The following is a 20,476-nucleotide window of genomic DNA, read 5'->3' on the forward strand; positions in this document are numbered from 1 at the left end:
AAACACAGATACACTAGTCACCAAAATGGCAGACACAATTTAACGAGTGTCCATCAAGAAAATGTGGACAAAAGCATGAATCGGCACGGGATTCCCATTCTTGTAGTATTACTCCCACTATTTTAAACTTAACATTTTAAACAAAGGCCAAACCAAAATATTTCATTGCATTTCATCCTAATTTCGTTTTAATGGTCGAGATGCTTATTATCAGTAGCCATGTGGAGTCGATGAAAGTGAAACAAAATCAGCATATTCATTGGCCCAGCATGACTCTACTATTTTTTAATTATGCTTTTTATTAAGAACTAGTGCTAAGAAAGGCAGTACATGTCTCTTAAGATCATTCGTCCCCCGATTCCATGACAAACACGTCTCACTGTAGACCCCCTCCCGACAAATAAAGTTGATGAGGTGGACACGAGTTCAAAATTGGGGCGGGATTTAAGACGTAAAGGGGCTGGGCGTTGCTCTACCCATCATGCAATGCATGTATAAGAAAGACTGGCCAACGTGGAACGGTTTTCTGCTTATACAACTTCCTCTTTGTGCGCTTCTCGTTTTCGTCTTTATCCATTCACTTAGTTACGCCGAAATCTCGGCGACGTTTCCATCGTGACTTACTCGGACATCAGTACGTCCATTTTCGAGTATTCTCGGAACTCGTTGAAGTTTGAAGACCTAGCCTCGTGAGTGGCTAACAAAGGAAATGGCGAGAACAACACAGACTGCGGAAAACTTCCAGGAGGGACTTTGTGGCGTCACATTGGAGCCTTCGCATCACTCGACTTTTGACAAAATTATGCATGCCAGAGTTGCTCTTCACAGACTAGGTTAGTTTACTTTTGGTGATTATTTATTTGTATAACATATACTGTGCGTGACATCGTACATGCACTGCGTCCGGATTTATTTCTGTAGAGTACTACTTTGGATATGTTTTTCACGTGTATACAGGGTGCGTTCACTCGATGCACGGGGTTTCCCCCAGCGCAGCGAGTGTTGCCAGATTGGGCGCGCTCCCGCCTTTTTCCCCAAAGACTTGGGGTGAGAGAAAAATGAATCTGGTGGTGGGATACTGGATCTATACTTGGAAATCGGGAGACTAAATAAGTATGTGACTCCAATATATATTTCACGTTTGCAGCTTATATGGGCATTCGTTTAATAATCGGGATTTGTAAAAGTCTTTGAAATCCTTAAATACTTGAATTTTACCTGTAGTGTTTTCAAGGTTTAAAAATGTTAGAATTTTGCATACAGTCCTTGAAAATGCTTGAAAGAGTTCGGCACACAATATTCCTCAGCACCCTGTATGGAAATAGAAATTTCCGTAACCCTACTAAATAATGGGAAATGAAGTAAATTTGCTTCATCGCCGCTACATGTCCGTTCCAGTGCAGTTTTGCAACAAGGCTGTGGGATTCGCCTGCTTTGTGGAATATTGGCGCAAATTGGGAAGATGAACACGCCAAGCCACCCACACTAATTTCAAAACCCTTTGGGAATGATAATAAACACTTATTTAATCAATGCAAAACATGTCATTTGAAAGATGGTTTAGCGTTAAATGTGAGATGGGTGGAAAAAGCCAATGTTGTCTTTCATCTAGAGCAGGGGTCCCCAAACTTTTTCCTGTGAGGGCCACATAACTTTTCCCTTCTCTGATGGGGGGCTGGTGTCAGTTTGTAACGGAAAAAGTGTGACGATCGTAGGGGAGCTTAATTTTTTTTATTGTTTTCCAGAAAGCCACACATAACCAAATAACCCTTTCCAGGTTCTTTACAGAAAAAAAGTCAGGAAACAAATAATAACACTATTAATGAAATAAATAATAACTAAATAACCCTCCCTGAGTTCTTCACAGAAAAAACAGGAAATAAATAACACTTTATGAAATAAATAATAACTAAATAACTCTCTCTGGGTTCTTCATAGAAAAAAAAAGCCATGGAACATTAACTTTCTGTTGTGCCATGCACAATCTTTTCCCTTTGCTCTGAAGTTTATGCACGACACCACAACCGTCATTACAGAATCCCACGTCAACATTTTGCAGCACAGTGCTTGCTGGTGAATTCGGCAGTGGACTCGTAGCGGGGCGGTGAGACCCCTTTTTTCCAACTCCCGGTTCATGCGTCCCATTATTAGACCGCGAGTTTCGGCCACCATGCTAGGAGCCCCGTCAGTCGTGATGCTAGCTAGCTTTGACCAGTCCAGGTCCAACTTCTCCATGGTTTGGCACACTGTCAAAAATATCCTCTCCTGTTGTAGTCCCTTTGAGACTTTGGAGGGCTGCTAGATCCTAGCAAATCTCAAAGTTTGCGCTAACTCCACGAATAAAAATGAGCAGTTGCGCTGTGTCTTGCACGTCCGTGCTTTCATCCAGTGCTAATGAAAAAAAATCAAATTCTTTCGTCTTCTGCTGCAGCTGGGCATATACATTACTCCCGATTTTCTTCAACGCGTCTGGTCATTGTACTCACCGACAGACTTGCGGCATTAAATGCATCTTTCTTCTCGGGACACACTTCCTCCACGACAACATCCATACATTTCTTAAAAAACTCTCTGTCAGTGAAAGACTTACCGCTGCTTGCTATCAGTTTAGCAACCCGAAAGCTGGCCCAAACGGATGCCTGGTTCAGCTGAGCTTGGCGTAGAAATGTAGTCTGCTGAGATAATAGTCCAACTTTTAGCTTTGAGAGTTTGTCTGCTCGTATTTGGCCTTGCACGCTATCGTACTTGTCTTTGTGACGGGATTCATAGTGCCAGTGAAGATTGTATTCTTTGAATACTGCCACCGTCTCTTGACAGATGAGACAAACAGCCTTTTCTTTGCATTGAAAAAAAAAATGATCGTTTGTCCACTGCAGGTTAAATACCCTGCATTCTGAATCAATTTTTCTCTTAACTAACCTTTTCGCCATTATTCCGTTCTCAAACAAGTTCAGGGTGTACAGTTTTTATATGCTTGAATAGCATCGCAATAGCGATGGCCCCAGGGCTCCACCCTCACCTGCGATCGTCCAGATGTCTCTCTAACACACTGCTCGCGCATGCAACGGTGGAAGTGCCCCATGCATCAAATGGAAACACTCTCCCCGCGCGTGTCACCAAAGAAGCAATGCGAAGGCCCGCTTCACTGGGATGATTTGTGGACTCGGCAGGGGTGCAATGAACCAAACACAAGATTAAAACGTCCCAGTCTTCAAGGCCAAATAGGAAAAAAATCCGATAGCGTCTCTGGTATTGTTCAGAGGGCCGGTCCAAATGTGCCGGCGGGCCGTAGTTTGGTGACCCCTGATCTAGAGCAAGCAAAGTCCAAAATGATTGTCATCTTGTTATGGATGTTACTATTTGAAGCCGATTAGGGTTTGAAGCCTGAGGATACTCAGGAAGAACAACTTGGAACCGTAACTTCTGGTAACCTTTTATAGAGCCACTGTGGAGAGCATTCTGGCACACTGCATTACAGTGTGGTACGCTGGAAGCACGGCGGCAGACAGAAAAGCCATGCAGAGAGTGATCAACACCGCCCAGATGATCATGGGCTGCTCTCTGCCCTCACTGAATGACATTGCCAGCCCTCGATACCTCAACATTGTTAGGGACCCCTACCACCCTGGTCACAACCTGTTCCAGCCGCTGCCCTCTGGCAGACGCTACAGGTCTCACAAAACACGGACAAATTGACTCGGGGACAGTTTTTTTCCCAGAGCCACCAGGGCTCTGAACTTGCACTAGCAAGACACATAATCCCTTCTCTGCAATAATTTAGAGGTGTGCAATATCTTAGATTATGCAATATTTTAGAATTACCTTGCCCGGACGTGACTTTTTATATTACTTATTTATGTTTTTACTGGGAAACACACACTTTGTGGAGTAGCACCACCAATTTCGTTAGATGCAGCTGTTGTAAAGGCTTTTGATTGATTTGATTTAAGTGGCTGTAGATGCTCATCTCCCAGTGCCATTGATGGCGCGAGACATCCAACCTGTTTGGATTGACAGACATCTGGTGTTGTCAATGGCGGCCGGTAAATTAACTTTTTGGGGCCCAAAATGTCCTGTTCCAGCTCACATGAGGTCTAGTTGGCAAGAATCTGGCCCGCAAACCAAATTGAGTTTGACACCATTGATTTAGAGTGTGGTGGTCACTCAGTTGACAACAGAAAAGGCAAAATCAACATTGCCTTTTCTCTTTTCCCATGATAAAAAAAATCTTACCGTTATTATAACACTTACTCATTACAATCGCTCACTTAAGGACATTTTCCTCTGTTTTATTTGACTCTTTTTCTTGGTGCTCTGCTGATCGTGTGATGTGATGGCGAGCAATTTGAATGACCACGGTTTGTAGCATAGATTACTAGATAAGAATGATTACAAAATGGTCTTGGAGATATACCATATTTTCACACCTATAAAACACACCGTGTGATAGGGCGCAGTCTCATTTGCGGGTATATTTTCTGTTTTTTGTCAATACATTGGATGCCTCGTCCGATAAGGCGCTAGCATGACAGTAGGCTAGCGTATATTATTCTAGTCGCTAGCGTACCTATGTTATGCTAGCTGCTAGCATGTTTTTTTGGTGAATCATTTTGGGGACACAGGACTGCAAATAAAGAAATACGATTTGATCTTTGTGTTTCAGATGTTAGTCAAATGCATCGAACTGAGCACCAAAAGTCGGCTCCCCGGAAAGATGAAGACAATGAACAATTCAAACGCATTAAAGTGCAACAAATGGAGCATTTCATCACTGTTGGGAAACTCCACATTGAGGAGCAGCAGCATCCCCTCATAAAGATGGAGGAAGAACCTTTATATGTTAAAGAGGAGGGGGTGGACGTCCCTATGGGGGCTGTTGAGCCCTTGAGTAGCGAATATGAAGGTCCAAGTGAGGCCAGCGGATGGGTGGAGCCTCCGAGTGGCAGCAGCTCAACAGAAGAACCCCAAGCAGACAACCTCATGGCTCCACCATCAGCTAGCTACGATGCCTCATCACACTTGCGAATCCGTGAGTATCAATTCACTTATATCAGGGGTCTCAAACTCAATTTACCTGGGGGCCGCTAGAGGCCAAGTCTGGGTGAGACTGGGCCGCATCACGATTTCCACAAGAAAAGCGCTGATAAAACATTCCAACGTTATCAAATATCTTTTTTTTTTTTTTTTTACAAAAAATAATGAATTAGATAAATTAACTTAAAGATGAATAAAAAATCAATCAATCAGTAATACAAAAATAAAATAATATAATGAGAGATATACACTGGCTGCCTAAGTAGAGAAAATGAATTATTTTTATTCCGTTTCAAATGTCTGTATTAACAGCTCTTTAACCTTTAACTTTCTGAACTTGAATGGAACATTGAATATGAAATATTCTGAACACGGCTTCTCTTGCCTACTCCTTGCTGCTAGAGACCTGGCAGCGCTTCTTCTCACATAGCTGAGTCACATTTGGCTTGAGGGAGGAAGCAGTGGAGACCCTCAGTAGAGCTTGAAGATGCGCATCAGTAAGTCTGGACCTGTACTTGGACTTATTGAAGTTCAAGGTGGAGAAGAGCTTCTCACACAAGTATGTGCTCCCAAAAAGGCACATGGTCCGCTTGAACATTCGGGAAAGTTCAGGGAAGCTGGGGGTCAACTCTCTCAAAAATTGCCCAAGCTTGTCTGCTTCTCCACTCACCTCCCTGAACTTGGCTTTGAGTGCAGAGTTGCACTGCAGGTCAATGAGCTCCATTTGAAGCTCAGGAGGGGCATCTTGCACATCAAAGGAGAAGGGGTCCGCAAAAATTTGAAATGTGGCTTTGTGTGTCTTGAAGTCTGCAAATCTGTGATCAAATTCCTCCTGTAGCTTCGAAATGGCCTCAACATACTTCTCACCACTGAATGGTGTGCATGCATCCACGAGAGCCTTGCATGCTGGGAAATGGCAAAGGTTTGTCTGAGAGAGCTGGGCTTTCCATAACACAAGTTTAGTGCAGAATGCTCTCACGTTGTCATAAGCAGCACTGACAAGTTGCCCCTGGCCTTGTAGCTTCTTGTTCAGTACATTAAGCTCATGTGTGATATCAACAAGAAAAGCCAAGTCCATGAGCCATTTGGGATCACTTAGCACAGGAACAGCAACACCGTCTATCTCCATGAAGTCTTTTACTTCTGCTCTCAACTCAAAAAATCTCTTCAACACGTTCCCCCTGCTGAGCCAACGTACCTCAGTGAAGTAGAGCACATCCCCATATTCTGACTCCATTTCCTCTAAAAAAGCACGGAACCTTCTGTGCTTTAAGCCCCTGGATCTGATTTGGTTGACGCATTTCACAACGACAGACATCACATTGTCAAACTTCAGGCATCTGCTGCAAAGGGCCTGCTGATGTATAATGCAGTGCAGAGCTATGGCCTCCTCCACACCCTCCTCTTCCAGTTTTTTTTGAACAAGTGCTACCAGTCCATTCTTCCTCCCTGTCATTGATGGGGCTCCATCGGTTGTTATTCCAACAAAGCTCTTCCATGGCAAACCGGCATTCTCAATGGCATCACACAGCTGGTGAAATATTTCCTTCGCGGTGGTCTGGCCATGCATTGGAATTACTGTGAGCAACTCCTCCATTACTTTAAAATTGTCATCAACACCACGGATATATATTGCGAGCTGGGCAGTGTCTGTGATGTCTGTGGTCTCATCAAGAGCCACTGAATATACACTGAAACATTGTGCTTTCTCACACAGTTGATCATAAATGGCACTTGACAGGTGAGAAATGCGCTCTGCCACGGTGTTGGCAGAAAGGCTGATGTGGTTGAACAGACTTCTTTTCTGGACAGACAATATGTGCAGCCTGTAATATGCACTTTTTGATAAATTCACCTTCTGTGAATGGCTTTCCTGCTTTAGCAATCAACTCACAAACGGCGTAGCTAGCTTCGACTGCTGCATTACTGTCTTTGGTAGCCTTCTTGAAGAAATCCTGTTGCCTCAGAAGACATGTTTTAAGACTGGCAACCTGGTTGGCTCTCTCATCTCCCTGGTATTTTTCGTACTCCTCAGCATGTCTCGTAGTATAATGACGTTTCAAATTGTATTCCTTGTGCACCGCAACTTTTTCAGTGCAAATGAGACACGTTGGGGTGCCCCTGTGCTCAACAAAGAAACATTGCACTCCCCACTTTCAATTTCAATAACATTATTTAAAAATATATGTACGGCCTACGTCATTATGAATGTCCCATTAAAAAAAATAAAGGCTTAGGCCGGTATATGGGACTTGCACGGTCAAACAGCGGTATCGTGCGACCAAGCACAGTTGCTGCTTTTTTACTCCCCTGAAGAAAAAGCCAGATCACCTCCTTGAAAAGTGTATCCTGGAGCAAAAATGTTAGAGCATCTATGGCTTAAGCTGTCTGCTATTTCCTGTCAATGATAGACATTTGTGTGATTAATTATATGGTAAAATAACATAAAGTTCCGACTGTATGATGCCGGAATCAAGGCTGGCACGCTAAAGGAGAACAAGAGCTAGCTTGTGCAGGGTAGTGGCCACCGGCCTGACACATTTGGCGGACACCAAAGCTGGCTCTTCATGGGGTTGTTTAAAAAAATTATTCCTGATATGTGATATTACGTAATATCAATTCCTTTTTAAACCAGTTTAACCACTAATATTTGACAAAATTTATTTTACCACCAATTAAAACTCAATAAATAATATTTCTTAAAACATGAGCTATAGGTATTTTATTTAAAAAAAAATCAGTGCATAACATGCAGAGCTGCCAACTTCTCTGGAATTTCTGTCGTTTACCCGTAAAAGCAATTAATGTAAAATATGATATTAACAGTTGGACTTAAATTGTCCTACGTTATTTTTTTTTACACTATTTTGATTTTGCGTGAATCTCATTCAATCCGGAAAAACTCCAGAAATCGGACAAGGGAACTCCTGAAATGGGGTCGACGGAGGTCGGCAGCTTTGAGGTAAGCAGGGCTCTTTCAACTCCAACTTATCTTCAAGCATTTCAGTGTTTCCAAAAAGTTGAGATGGCAGAAAAGTTTGTCCAAGTGAGTCGCATGTCTCCAGATGAGTCAAGGATGACCAACTGCATCATCTGAACACCATCATCTGGATGCTGCATATTTGTGCAAAGAGGAAAGAGCTCCTGGTGACATCATGCTCTTTTATCTCCATTTGGACCGTGACTCCACCTCCTCCAGACCACCTGTACAGTGGTACCTCGAGATACGAGCTTAATTCGTTCCGGGACTGAGGTCGTATGTCGATAATCTCGTAACTCGAACGAACGTTTCCCATTGAAATGAACTAAAAACAAATTCATTCGTTCCAACCCTCTGAAAAAACACCAAAAACAGGATATTGGATTGGAAAAAATGTTTTAGTTCTTCTAATTCTCCCTCTATTAACAAAGTAACACATACGTGAATGTATCTCCAGTGTGCAAAGAACCTTTTTCATTTGTATCATTAAATATCTCATGCATCCAATATTGAATATGGTTGGTAAAAAGCTAAAGGCTTCTATTGAGGGAGTTGCAAGGAAGAGGCAAGCCATTTCATTTGAAACGAGTGGCAATAATAACGAAGCTTGATGCGCGTCAGAAAGTGGTGAGCGTTGCACATTCAGTACCATTTATAAACAGAAAGATCGAGCAGCAGGACCCAAATATTGAACGTTGCACAAAGTTTGCAAATCAATTGAATGATGCCATACAGTGCTACTGCATCATTTATGATGAAAAAAAGAAGAAAACTGTGCAATCGTCATTAGGTCGCTTCTTTTGGCCAGTTTCTAATACATAAATCTATCTCTCTCTACAGTACTGTACATATTCTCTCCATTTTATTAAATGTTTTTTTTTTCAGTACAAACCAATGCGTGTTACTTATACAAGCCTTAAACATACAAATGCACTTATATAAACCTTCAATATACTTATATAGGCCTTAAACATAAATTATAATACAAAATATAGCACTAAATCAACTTACAAACAAATTCAACTTATGAACAATCGCTCGGAACCAATTGCGTTCGTAAGTTGAGGAGTGTCTGTATCTGTCATACACGAAAGAGATGCGGCATGTTTTGGCCACCTGGCTTTCTTGCATCTCGAAATTTGTCTCGTATCTAGAGATAATTATTTGCTCAAAATTTAACTCTTATCTCGAATTACTCGTATGTCGGGGTGCTCTTATGTCGAGGTACCACTGTATATGTATACCCCAGGTTGTCTAAACTTAACTAAAGTCCCCCTATGCAGCCTAAAATAAATAACTTTATCAAAACATAAATACTCTATATAACAATGAATATAGTACTCACAAATAAGGTGAAGCTGGGGCAAGTACAACTTACTTAACTTTAGACAAGGGTGTCTTCTAAAGCATGTAAGGACTCCACTGCCTTAGCACCTGCATGACAGACAGTCGAGCCCAGAACTGCAAAATAGGAGGGTTTAAGTAAGGGCAGAATGTGGACCGTGATTGGAGGAGGCATGACAACCCACAACATAATGTATACCCAGGCTGACAGCCGTAAAAGTGACGAAATGAATGTATGTCGACCTCTTCCGTTTGGTTTCATTTCTGTGAACAAGAAATTCAGTCTTTTTAATTGGAAAATGTTTAATCATCTTCGTGTCTTTGCAGGGTTCCCCCAACAAAAAATGAGAGTACTTCCAATCAAAAAGGAGGAAGATCATTTTACCTGGTCACCAGGTGAGTCTGTGAAAAGGGATGACCTGGGCGTGGCCAGCGAAGGGGCAGAGCCTGCAAACGCCTCAGCATGGCCCCAAATTAAAGAGGATGAGCCAGAGTTACCTCAACAACAGCACAAGAGAGAACAGTAATCTCCAATCAAGAAGGAGGAGCAAAATGTCACCGGGTCAACTGGTGAGCCATTCAGGAGGGAAGATAATCTGGGTGTGGCAAACAGAGAGGCGCAAACTGAACTGCAGCGCAGCAGAAGGAATGCAAGCATACAATGTCATCGCTCCTCCACCAGATGGCGACAACATGCTTCATGACGATGAAGGTCTTAAGAAAAATCCCAGTGGCTGCAAATGCTCTCGGTGTGGGAAAACCTTTGGGGACAAATGTCTACTTTGAAAACACATGAGGAGCCACAGTTGCGGGAAATCATTTTCGTGCTCAGTGTGGTAAACCATTTGCACACAATGGAAGTTTAAAAATACACACAAGAACCCACGCTGGTGAAAAAACCATTTTCGTGCTCAGTTTGTAGTAAAGCAATATCAAAATGAACACTTAAAAACCCACATAAGAAGCCACACTGGTGAAAAAGCATTTTTCTGCTCGATTTGTGGTAAAGCTTTCTCTCAAAAGAACTACTTAAAAGGCCACACAAGAATCCACACTGGTGAAAAAACATTTTCATGCTCAGTTTGTGGTCAATCCTTTCCGCTTCAGCAATATTTAAAATCCCACACAGGAACCTATACTGGTGAAAAAACATCTACCTGCTCATAAAATTATGCTATTAAAAACATTACATTACTTATTTTTGCATCACTCGAACCGGAAGCTGTTCGGTGATATTAGGTCAGTGTGATAAATTAGATTTTGGAATGATTTTGGAGGTCTATGTGATGAATAACAATAAATGAAAAGGATAAAATATTTTAAATCAATGTAATCTGAATGTCACCACTATTTTGTATTTAAATTGTGTACCAGATGACTGGATCAAACAAAAACGTGTGGCATACATTATTGCGAAATAATCAACCCTGCTGTGATAATAAACTTGTAAAAGTAAGAAAAAAAGTATTTCCCATTTTCAACTACATGTAGTGATACATATTATCTTTTTGTCTTTGCAGGTTTCAGGGAAAATCTTAGTCCTGATGGGCAAGAGTTTGTTGGCCTTAAAGAGCTCCCCCAAATCAAAGAGGAGGAGCCAGAGTTCCCTCAACGACAAATGAGAGTAGAGCAACTTCCAATCCAAAAGGAGAAAGATGATGTCACCTGGTGAGTCCGTGAAGTGGGATGATCTGGGCGTGGCCAATGTAGGGGTGGAGCCTGAAAACGCTTAACTTTGCTCCAAATTATAGAGGAGGAGGAGCCAGAAATCCCTCAACAGTGCAAAAGAGAAAAGCAGCCTCCAATCAAAAATGAGAAATGTGTCAAATGGTCAACTGGTGAGCCTTTCAAGAGTAAAGATGATCTGGGCGTGGCCAACAGAGGGGCGGGGCTTCTGAGCGGCAGCTCAACAGAAGGATGGCGAGCAGAAAATTTAATTGCTCCTTTGTCAGATGGCAACGACTTGCTTTTAGTTAAGAAAAATCCCAGTGGTGACAAACTCTGCAAATGCGCTCAGTTTGGGAAAACTTTTGGGAAAAGGTGTAATTTGAAAACACATGAGGAGCCACACTGGGGAGAAACCCTTTTCATGTACAGTTTGTGGTAAAACATTGACATACAAGGGAACAATTAAAATACACATAAGAACCCACACGGGTGACAAACCATTTTCATGCTCAGTTTGTGGTCAAACATTCACACGGAAGGGACACTTAATTGGTCATGCAAGAACACACACAGGTGAAAAACCATTTTCATGTTCAGTTTGTGGTAAAACCTTTTCTCAAAAGCATGCTTTACAAAGACACACAAGAAACCACACTGGTGAAAGACTTTTCGTGTTCAGTTTGTGGTAAACCATTTAGACAAAAGGAAACCTTAAAAATACACACAAGAACCGACACTGGTGAAAAAACATTTTCCTGTTCAGTTTGTGGTCAAACATTCACACAGAAAGGACCCTTAATTAGACACGCAAGAACCCACACTGGTGAAAAACCATTTTCGTGTTCAGTTTGTGGTAAAACATTTAAACGGAGGGATCACTTGCATCTTCACACAAGAAACCACACAGGTAAAAAAACATTTTCTTGTTCAGTTTGTTGTAAAACATTCACACAGAAGGGAAACTTAATTAGTCATGAAAGAACCCACACAGGTGAAAAACCATTTTCATGCTCAGTTTGTGGTAAAAGATTTACAGAGAAGAGAAGCTTAAAAATACATATAAGAAGCCACACTGGTGAACAAAATTTTCATGTTCAGTTTGTGGTCAAGGATTCACAAACAAAAAAAGCATAATAAACCATATAAGAACCCACACTGGTAAAAAACAATTTCCCTGCTCAATTTGTGGTCAAGCAATCACACATAAGGGACACTTAAATAGTCATGGAAGAACACACACTGGTGAAAAGCCATTTTTGTGTTCAGTTTGCGGTAAAGCCTTTTTTCAAAAGAAAGATTTACAAAGGCACAAGAACCCAGACTGGCAAAAAAAAAATTCCTGCTTTGTTTGTGGTCGAACATTTTCCCAAAGGAGAAGCTTAAAAGAACTTATTAACCCATACTGGAGAACAATGTTTCCCTGCTCAGTCTGTGGCCACAGATTCGCTACAACAGTCCAATTAAAAAGCTACACAATTGAAAAACCTGAAAAGAAGACTTAACAACCCGCACATGAGAAAAGCCTTATTTTTGCTCAATTTGTGGCAGGAATATCTCAAAAACACAATTACCCACAACGGTCAGAAACCCTTTTCCTGCTTAGCTTCTTGCCAGAAATTTAGTCGTAAGGATAGACTTAAAAGACGCAAATGTGGTGTGATAAGCAGTGGCCAATCACGGGTTTGCTTGCTTTTTCAATTTCTGTATGAAAGAGCATTGTTATCAAAGTATAAATTTATTTTGCATTCAGAAAATCATGTTTACTCTTTTTAATGTGTAATGTCGATCCACACTATTGAAATACAGTAATATCTTAGGATACAAGCTTACTGTGGGATCAAGTTAGTATGTCAATTTACTTGTATCTCAAGTCAATTCTTCCCATAGAAATCAACAAAATAAAAAGTAATCTGTTTCCATCCTAAAAAAACACACCAAAATTTGTTCTAATATACTACCGACTCACAATTGGGAAACATCTGGTATGCTCATATCTCAAATTTGTCTCGTATGTTGGAACACTTGTATGTCAAGGTATTACTGTATAAGAAAATTGAGTGTCGTTGAAGACTTTATTTACTTCACAATTCTATCCGAAATAGTAAAGCATAAAGTAGGAAATTACAAAGTAAATAATCAATAATGTGATCTAAATGATACATTAGTAACATTAGTAGATATATGGTGTGAAAGACAATGAATTTGCTCAAAATAAATAAGTAGTACAATGTCCTTATACTTTTGTCATATTAAAAGATGAATCATGTTGTTAAACCGATTTATCGTGTCATCTTTTTGGTAGTTCCAATAAAGCTCTTTTTGGCGAAAAATACTTTTTGGGTCTTTTTGTTGACAAAATCAGCCTTCCAAATTCGAAGGTGACAAAAAAGAGAAGTGTTATTTGCTAAGATTTAAAACTAAGGAAAATGAATACATTAATTTGAACAATTTGACTAATTAATATATTAAAGATTGTTTTCTTTCTACAGGTGTGAAAATACAGTAACATGTCTGAAATTAGTGGTTAATTGTTTTTATCTTTTTGATGTTAAAGGGGATAATTGGTAGAAATTTAACTAGATTTTTATTTTTGCTTTACTTAGCTTATTTACATTAGAAAAGTCATATTAATACATCTGCTTGCAACGGAGTAAATGCTTTGCTCCTTAGTTAGACCAAACAACAGGAAGGTTGAATCCTCTTGGACTGCTGGAATTTGGAGAAGAACCTTCGGCTTTACATGACCTTCATTTGTTTTAAGAGCTAAAACTTCTTTTGTAATTAGGGTCCTTTACCTATGACTTCTCACTCCTATTTTCCCACCCCTCCCTTGAGAGCTGAAACGTCCATTGTAACTAGGGTCCTTGAAGCTAATAAACAGGGAAAAGATGGGTGTAATGTGAGAATGAACCTGGACAGAGACGAGTCGGTTCGATTCTCTCTTGCAAGAATTTCACAGAGGATTGTCCCGTCTCTTTATTTGTGCGTTTATTAGAGAATGTCTATTGGTGAACTTATCATACCACTACTAGGATCCAAGGGTGAAGTGGTCATCCCGCCTTTAACTTCCTCGGTAGCCACTAAGTGTGACTCACTGACTCTCGCTCATTCCTTCATCTATGTTCCGAAGTGCCCTGTCAACTTGATGGGCCGGGACCTTCTTATCAAGATGTGTCCTGTCATCAAATGCAGCCCAGACGGCACCTACGTACAAATGACTTTTTTTGACTGCTTCCATTGCACGCTCTACTATGATAGGGAAGGTAATGAGGTCTATACAGATTCTTTCCAGACAATTGAAGGACACACTTGGCGAATACATTATGGCGATTTGTTTATTGGTAAGCCTGGAGTGGCTTTCAATACACATGTCTGATGAACAATTAAAATGGTACATGAAGAATAGCCTGCCAGATCCCACCATGTCACCATCTCATCCACATGTTTCCATGATGATATCTCCTCACTCAGCTAAAGATTTTTGGCCCTTTGTACGAGAATACATGTTGGCTAAGGATTGGAAGTCCACCATAACTCAATCTTCGTTTTATTCTCCATCTCTTGATGTTTATTGTGTCCAATCTGAAAAAGTCAAACCATGCTCCGTTTTGGAGCATCGACTGTTGCACAGACACCATGGTTGAGAAACAATGGACAGCGACATGGCCCCAATGGTTCTCGCTGACCTGACGGACACAATTTGGTCCGTGGGCTTGTCTAACATTGCAATTGCACTTTTCACATGACTTCCGATCCCGTGCATGTCGAATGCAGTCTTTATAATTTAGCTGTTCATTCAGTAAATATTACAATGACATTGAAAAAGACTTTAAAAAGTACTCCGTCAAATGAAAATGACAGTGACTGAGGATGCCAATCACATATTTGGATTATTATTTATTAAAAAAGCAATACTTTTTGTCACTTGTCCTGAACCAAGATGCCTCTTGAATTGTATGACGTTTTCCTGCTTCCTACCTTAGCGTCTTGTGGAGCTTGCATGGCGTTGAGGGGTACCGGTTTGTTGGCCTCAGTATTGCATCCTTGCTTTTTGCACATGGTGGTTTTGTTAGCTTCATCAGGCAGTGATCTCCAACTCTCGCTGGAACAATTTGCAACTGAGTGTGAAGCAGTCGGGATGAGAATCAGCAACTCCAAATCTGAGAACATGGTCCTCAGTCAGAAAAAGGTGGCATGCCCTGTCCGGGTCAGGTATCAGGTCATTCCCCAGGAGTTTAAGTACTGAACACTGGGACTTTTTTAATCGTGTGTTTTGTTCATTGCAGTGAAGTATGGGTGCCCCCAAACTGACCCCTCTGCACCCCGCTGAGCCCATAAATCATTGCAGTGAAGCGGGGCTTTGTATTGCTTCTTTGGTGACACGTGCGGGGAGAGTGTTTCCTTTGATGCATGAGTGCACAACCACCTATGCATGCACGAGCACAGTGTTATGACACATCTGGACAGATCACAGGAGAGGGCGGAACCCTGGGACCGTCGCGGACTATTCAGCATATAAAAACTGCAACCTGTTTTAGAATTGTTCTTTTTGACCCAGAGCTTTGGATGGGAGCAGCTCAGAATTGGATTTGTATATAAATGGAATAAATATTCTGTAGAGTAACCCAGCGTATTTTGGTTGTCTCTATTCAAATTTAAGCATGCCCTTTTGTTGAGACGGCAAGTAAGTTATAGTTTAATATAGATAAAAGCAGATAGAGTAAGACAGTCAGATACCAGGGCTTGTCGTCTAACAATTTTGGTGACCCTGACGTGATTCGAAAGAGCCAACGGGATCCGAGGAGAAACGAGACTGGTCGACGCCGGCGTCCGGGACTTCGAAAGAGAAATACGACGCACGTCTGGGACGTGACACGTCTGGAACATGATATTTATTCAAAGTCGAGGACTTTGAGACTACACAGGAGGGAAGTCCGGGACGGCCCAGAAACTTCTCCGGTGACTTCTTTAACAGGCGCCTGAAACCAACTAAAAGGTAAGCAGAATACCTGTTTCTTAATGTCAAAATTCTGCTATTGGATTGTTTAAATTATTGAGAAGTCACAGTAGAAAATTTACTTATATAGTCCGAGTATTTGTTCAGGGAGCATTCTCGTGATTATATATGAAATCAGGGATTTCATGATAACTGTGGTAGGTAATAAAAAGGAATCCGGGATTCCTAAACGATCGTATTGAAGGGGTCAGCAGGGAAACAACTGGGTCCACAGATATTTAATTCCTAAAATTGAATATACTAAAATTCTAAATTCCTAAAACTGAATATACACATTTAATTCCTAAAATATGCTAGAATAATTCTAGCATATTTTAGGAATTAAAAGTGGCGGTCCGTGCATTTTCTCATAGCGCCTTCAACAATCAATCCAACCCTCAAAAACTATTTTATGGCTATAAAACCTCTACTGCAGCTACAGCTGCGACACATAAAAAATAATCAATAGATCAATGCACAAAAAAATTGGGTAAAATCCATTTCCTAGCAGCATGTAATGGTTAAATACAAATACTGGAGCTTTTCAGACATTACAACCGGGCCAGGGGGGTGATTTTCCCGGGAAAAGACAGCGATGGACGTCAATGGCGAAACGGCAAAAATTGCACTAAAATCCACTTCCTAGCAGCATTTAGTGATTAAATACAAACACTGGAGCTTTTCAGATATCAGAACCGGGCCCACAATTGAAATATTATTTAGGAATATAGCCATATTTTACTCACCAAAAATCCCTTTTAACTGTACACAATATCATCCTCCTTTCTTTCTTCCTTCTTTTCTATTGCCATCGAAGCTAATGCTGAAAGTCGAGCCTGTCCTGTTGTATTTCTAGCATAGTCTCTCTTGAAAATGGCTTTAAATCAATACAACAATATATTTGCTTGTGCAGCTCGCTCCAGATACAGTTTGATAGCTCTGGCTAATCACTAGCCAATCATAGTTGGTGAAAGCGATGACGTATCCCTACGCCTGCGAGAAGGCAATGACGTATCCCTACGCCTGTGACAAGGCATTGTGCTGTTGCCAACTTGAAATCTGATTGGTCAAAGCAACAGTCTTATCGACGCTTGTTTAATGCAGCAGCGCCTGCAGAACTGATTGTGAAGGCCTTGAGGTAGATTTCTGACCCTGGCAACAAATAATGGCTGAAATGTGATTGGTTAAATGCTTCAATATGAAAACACATCTGAAAGCAGTGCAACCAGGGGGAAAAGCAATGAAAGGAAGCTAACAGACAATTTGGAATTATTTAATAAGTATTGATGGACAAAATATAATATATGATTCAGATATTTCTTAGGCAAGCAGAGAAGGCCTTGAAGGCCCTGACGGCCCGCCACTGCTAGAATTCTAAATTCCTAAAATTCAATATACATATATTTAATTCCTAAAATTTAATATACTAAAAGTCTAAATTCCTAAAATTGAATATACTAAAAGTCTAAATTCCTAAAATTGAATATACTAAAAGTCTAAATTCCTAAAATTGAATATACTAAAAGTATAAATTCCTAAAATTGAATATACTAAAAGTATACATTCCTAAAATAAAATATACAAAAATTCGCAATTCATTAGGTGATTTTTGATGACTGAATTGGTGAAAATGGAAGAAGAGTTTGTGAGAGAATGTGAAGATTCTGGTGAATTGGTGAAAATAGAAGGAGTTTGGACGTGTTGAAATGAATAATGAAAAAGAATGGAATGAATTGATGAGTTTGTATGGAGAAGTAGAGGCACATGTTCTGAGTGGTGTGCAAAGTAACAAGCAAGCCAAGGATAGAAGTGAGTTGAAGAAAAAAATCTGAAATATATTTTACTGGTCGTAAATTTGATTGGGATATGAATGCTTTGTCCATCAGTTTGCAAAAAGTAATACACAATCCAAGCAGTTAAGGTACAGGAAATGTCCCCTTTGATTCTGCCTTCATTACAGATGTGTTGTTCAGTGTCAGATGTAGATGAGACAGCTGCTGCGTCAATCATTCAGATACCAAAAGAAGAGGTAAGGAAAGCACAACGGTCTGACCTGTTCATACACTCATGTGTTGAACTATAAACTGTCAGGTTGTAAGCCATCAGCGAAGGAATTGAAGTCGCTCAGCCCAAAGAAAAAATGTTTGCTCAGGCAGTGGGACAAAATGATAACAGACAGTGACGGTATTCTGTACAGAACCACCACAACCCGTAACCAGTTAGTCCCACCAGAACTATATCGAGGTACAGTAATGAAAGAGTTACATAATAACATGGGGTACCAGGGTGTCGACCGCACAGTATCCCTTGTGCGTGATTGTTTCTTCTGGCCGTATATGCATTCTGATATTGAACATTATGTGACTAAAACCTGCCCTTGTCTAAAACTAAAAAAAACATGCCATAAACAGAGAGTGCCATTGACAAATATTGTGAAACCACAGCCCTTTGAGCTGGTCTGTTCTGACTTTCTTCATCTTGATCGATGCAAAGGCGGATATGAATATATCCTCGTCATTGTCGATCACTTTACACCAGGGATGTCAAACTGATTCTCAAAGGGCCGCAGAGGGTGCAGGTTTTCATTCCAACTCAACAAGAGGATACCTTTTGCAAGTGTAATCAGTTAATTAAAATCAGGTGCTTCTTATTTTAGAAGACACCTGTTTGGTTAAAATGTCGACACTGGATCGGTTGGAACAAAGACCCACTGCGGCCCTCGGCAGAATCGGTTTGATACATGTGGTGTAGAGGGAACTCTGGTTCCCTCCCTTTGATTTGGAAAGAAAAGTCGTGAGGACAATCGATATCAAGCACGAAATAATCGAAAACCATGACTTGTGTACACGTGACTGAGCTGGCTCGCCAATACGTATGGAGAAGCAGGAAGTTCCTCTCGAAAGCCGCGGTGGAAATTTACCTTGGTTATTACACAACAAACTTTAAATTTAATTCACTTAAGTTAAATTTAAATTTTGTTACGTTACGAGCGCATCCGTCAAGTCTCTCTCTTTCTCCGCGTTGTACTGAATAAAGTCTCATTTTAACATCATCACCAGTAGTTATTTGTTACTCTATTTGTAGATGGTGAATTACAACCAATAGAAATATGTTTTACCATTCCAATATCCTGTTTTGGGTGGGTTTTTTTTCAGAGGGTGGGAACGAATTAATTTGTATTGAGTTCATTTCTATGGGAAACGTTGATTAGAGATATGAGTAAATTGACACACGAGCTGAGTCCCGGAAGCCATTAAGCTCGTATCGCAAGGTTTGACTGTTACCTCCTTCTGTCCACCTGAGAGAATGAAATAAGTTGCAAATAAAAGAAGCCAGCCTAGCTGTTCATTACAGCAAACACAAACATAGCTCTCTACTACACATCCCTTAGTTTTTTCTCAAGTTTTATTCTGCATGTTTTTGTTTGTATTGTTTATAATAATGTATACATTTCTACAACTACCATTAAGCCTTAATGACTAAGGGAATATATGCATATAAAAAAAACTGAACCTACCTTCTAGTCTGTGAAGGACAACTTTTGCATGCATTATTTTGCAAAGTGTCGAGTTTTCATCGTGAAACTTTGCCGGTCTTTTCCCACGTGCAAATTCTGATGTAGACGCCATTGATAGCTGCTAGCTAGGCTAAGCTAAAGTAGGCCGCAAAGCCTCAAAGTTTGTGAAGACTTGTTCCTTCGATACATGCTAGCAGGCTACGTGAAAGGAGGCCGTAAAGCTTCAACGAGGTCTTGAAAATGATTTTGACTGATATTTAAGGCCGTAAAGTAGCTAAAGCTAGACACGTCGGCGACGCATAGGTTGAGTTAGGTGACGAATATTGCGCATGCGCGGTTCTAGCGTCACTTCTTTTGATAGCATTCGCTTATAAATGCAAAAGAGTCCGACATGGGAAATAAATATTCTTCAAATGGACTGACATGTGGTTTGAGCAAAAATATTTGCGCAGGTTTGAATTAAATTAAAAAATAAATTAAACATAAATCACTTGAAGATCGCGTCTCAAAAGGAGGCGACGCAAAACACGCATGTGCAGAACAAATCGTCCATGATAATGGAGCTGTTGCTGTTTCGCCGATTGGCATCACGGGAGAAGTACGTAGTTCTTCATTGAAACGTTTTGAACTCGCAGGAATCAGTCTCTTATTTAGGTACCGCTCTCTCGTGGTCAGGAGAAAATTTGTTTCATTTTAAGTTAAGTTCAGTTCAATAATTAAGAAACTGTCAATCACAAGTTATCAAAGAAGCGCATTTTAAAGAAATAATATCAGAAAATTAGCAATTTCTCAAAGCTGTTTTGAAACCCAAAAGGAAAAGATTGTTTATTCCTTTTATGTTCATTATTCCCTTAACCGGGACCAACCTATAGATGTAAATTATATTTATTGATTTACTCATTTTTAATGAATATTTGCAATTTTTCCATCAATTTTT

General features: G+C 40.5%; 1 protein-coding gene across 2 annotated transcripts; it reads left to right on the forward strand.

Annotated features, from left to right (window-relative positions):
- The first annotated feature begins 479 nt into the window (after positions 1–479).
- LOC144065631 (uncharacterized) lies at positions 480–11,323 on the forward strand. Of its 2 annotated transcripts, XR_013297215.1 has the most exons (5): positions 480–833; positions 4,664–5,029; positions 9,686–9,928; positions 10,879–11,026; positions 11,110–11,323. XR_013297215.1 is itself a non-coding variant. In XM_077588632.1 (3 exons), the coding sequence occupies exons 1-3, from the start codon at positions 710–712 to the stop codon at positions 9,883–9,885; spliced, it is 690 nt and encodes a 229-aa protein (XP_077444758.1). In that variant the 5' UTR covers positions 480–709; the 3' UTR covers positions 9,886–10,380. The 2 variants fall into 2 exon arrangements, 1 of the variants encoding a protein (XP_077444758.1); XM_077588632.1 differs by lacking the exons at positions 10,879–11,026; positions 11,110–11,323 and having other exon boundaries at positions 9,686–10,380.
- The last annotated feature ends 9,153 nt before the right edge of the window (positions 11,324–20,476 follow it).

This window comes from Stigmatopora argus, chromosome 20 (assembly GCF_051989625.1).
Source record: "Stigmatopora argus isolate UIUO_Sarg chromosome 20, RoL_Sarg_1.0, whole genome shotgun sequence".
NCBI classification, from domain to species: domain Eukaryota; kingdom Metazoa; phylum Chordata; class Actinopteri; order Syngnathiformes; family Syngnathidae; genus Stigmatopora; species Stigmatopora argus.

Bases quoted from the DNA above. Each gene is read 5' to 3' on its own strand.
- LOC144065631 (XM_077588632.1), top strand. From the start codon at position 710: ATGGCGAGAACAACACAGACTGCGGAAAACTTCCAGGAGGGACTTTGT. The intron at 834-4,663 runs GTTAGTTTACTT...TTTGTGTTTCAG, and splicing joins AGTTGCTCTTCACAGACTAG to ATGTTAGTCAAATGCATCGA. The intron at 5,030-9,685 runs GTGAGTATCAAT...GTGTCTTTGCAG, and splicing joins CTCATCACACTTGCGAATCC to GGTTCCCCCAACAAAAAATG.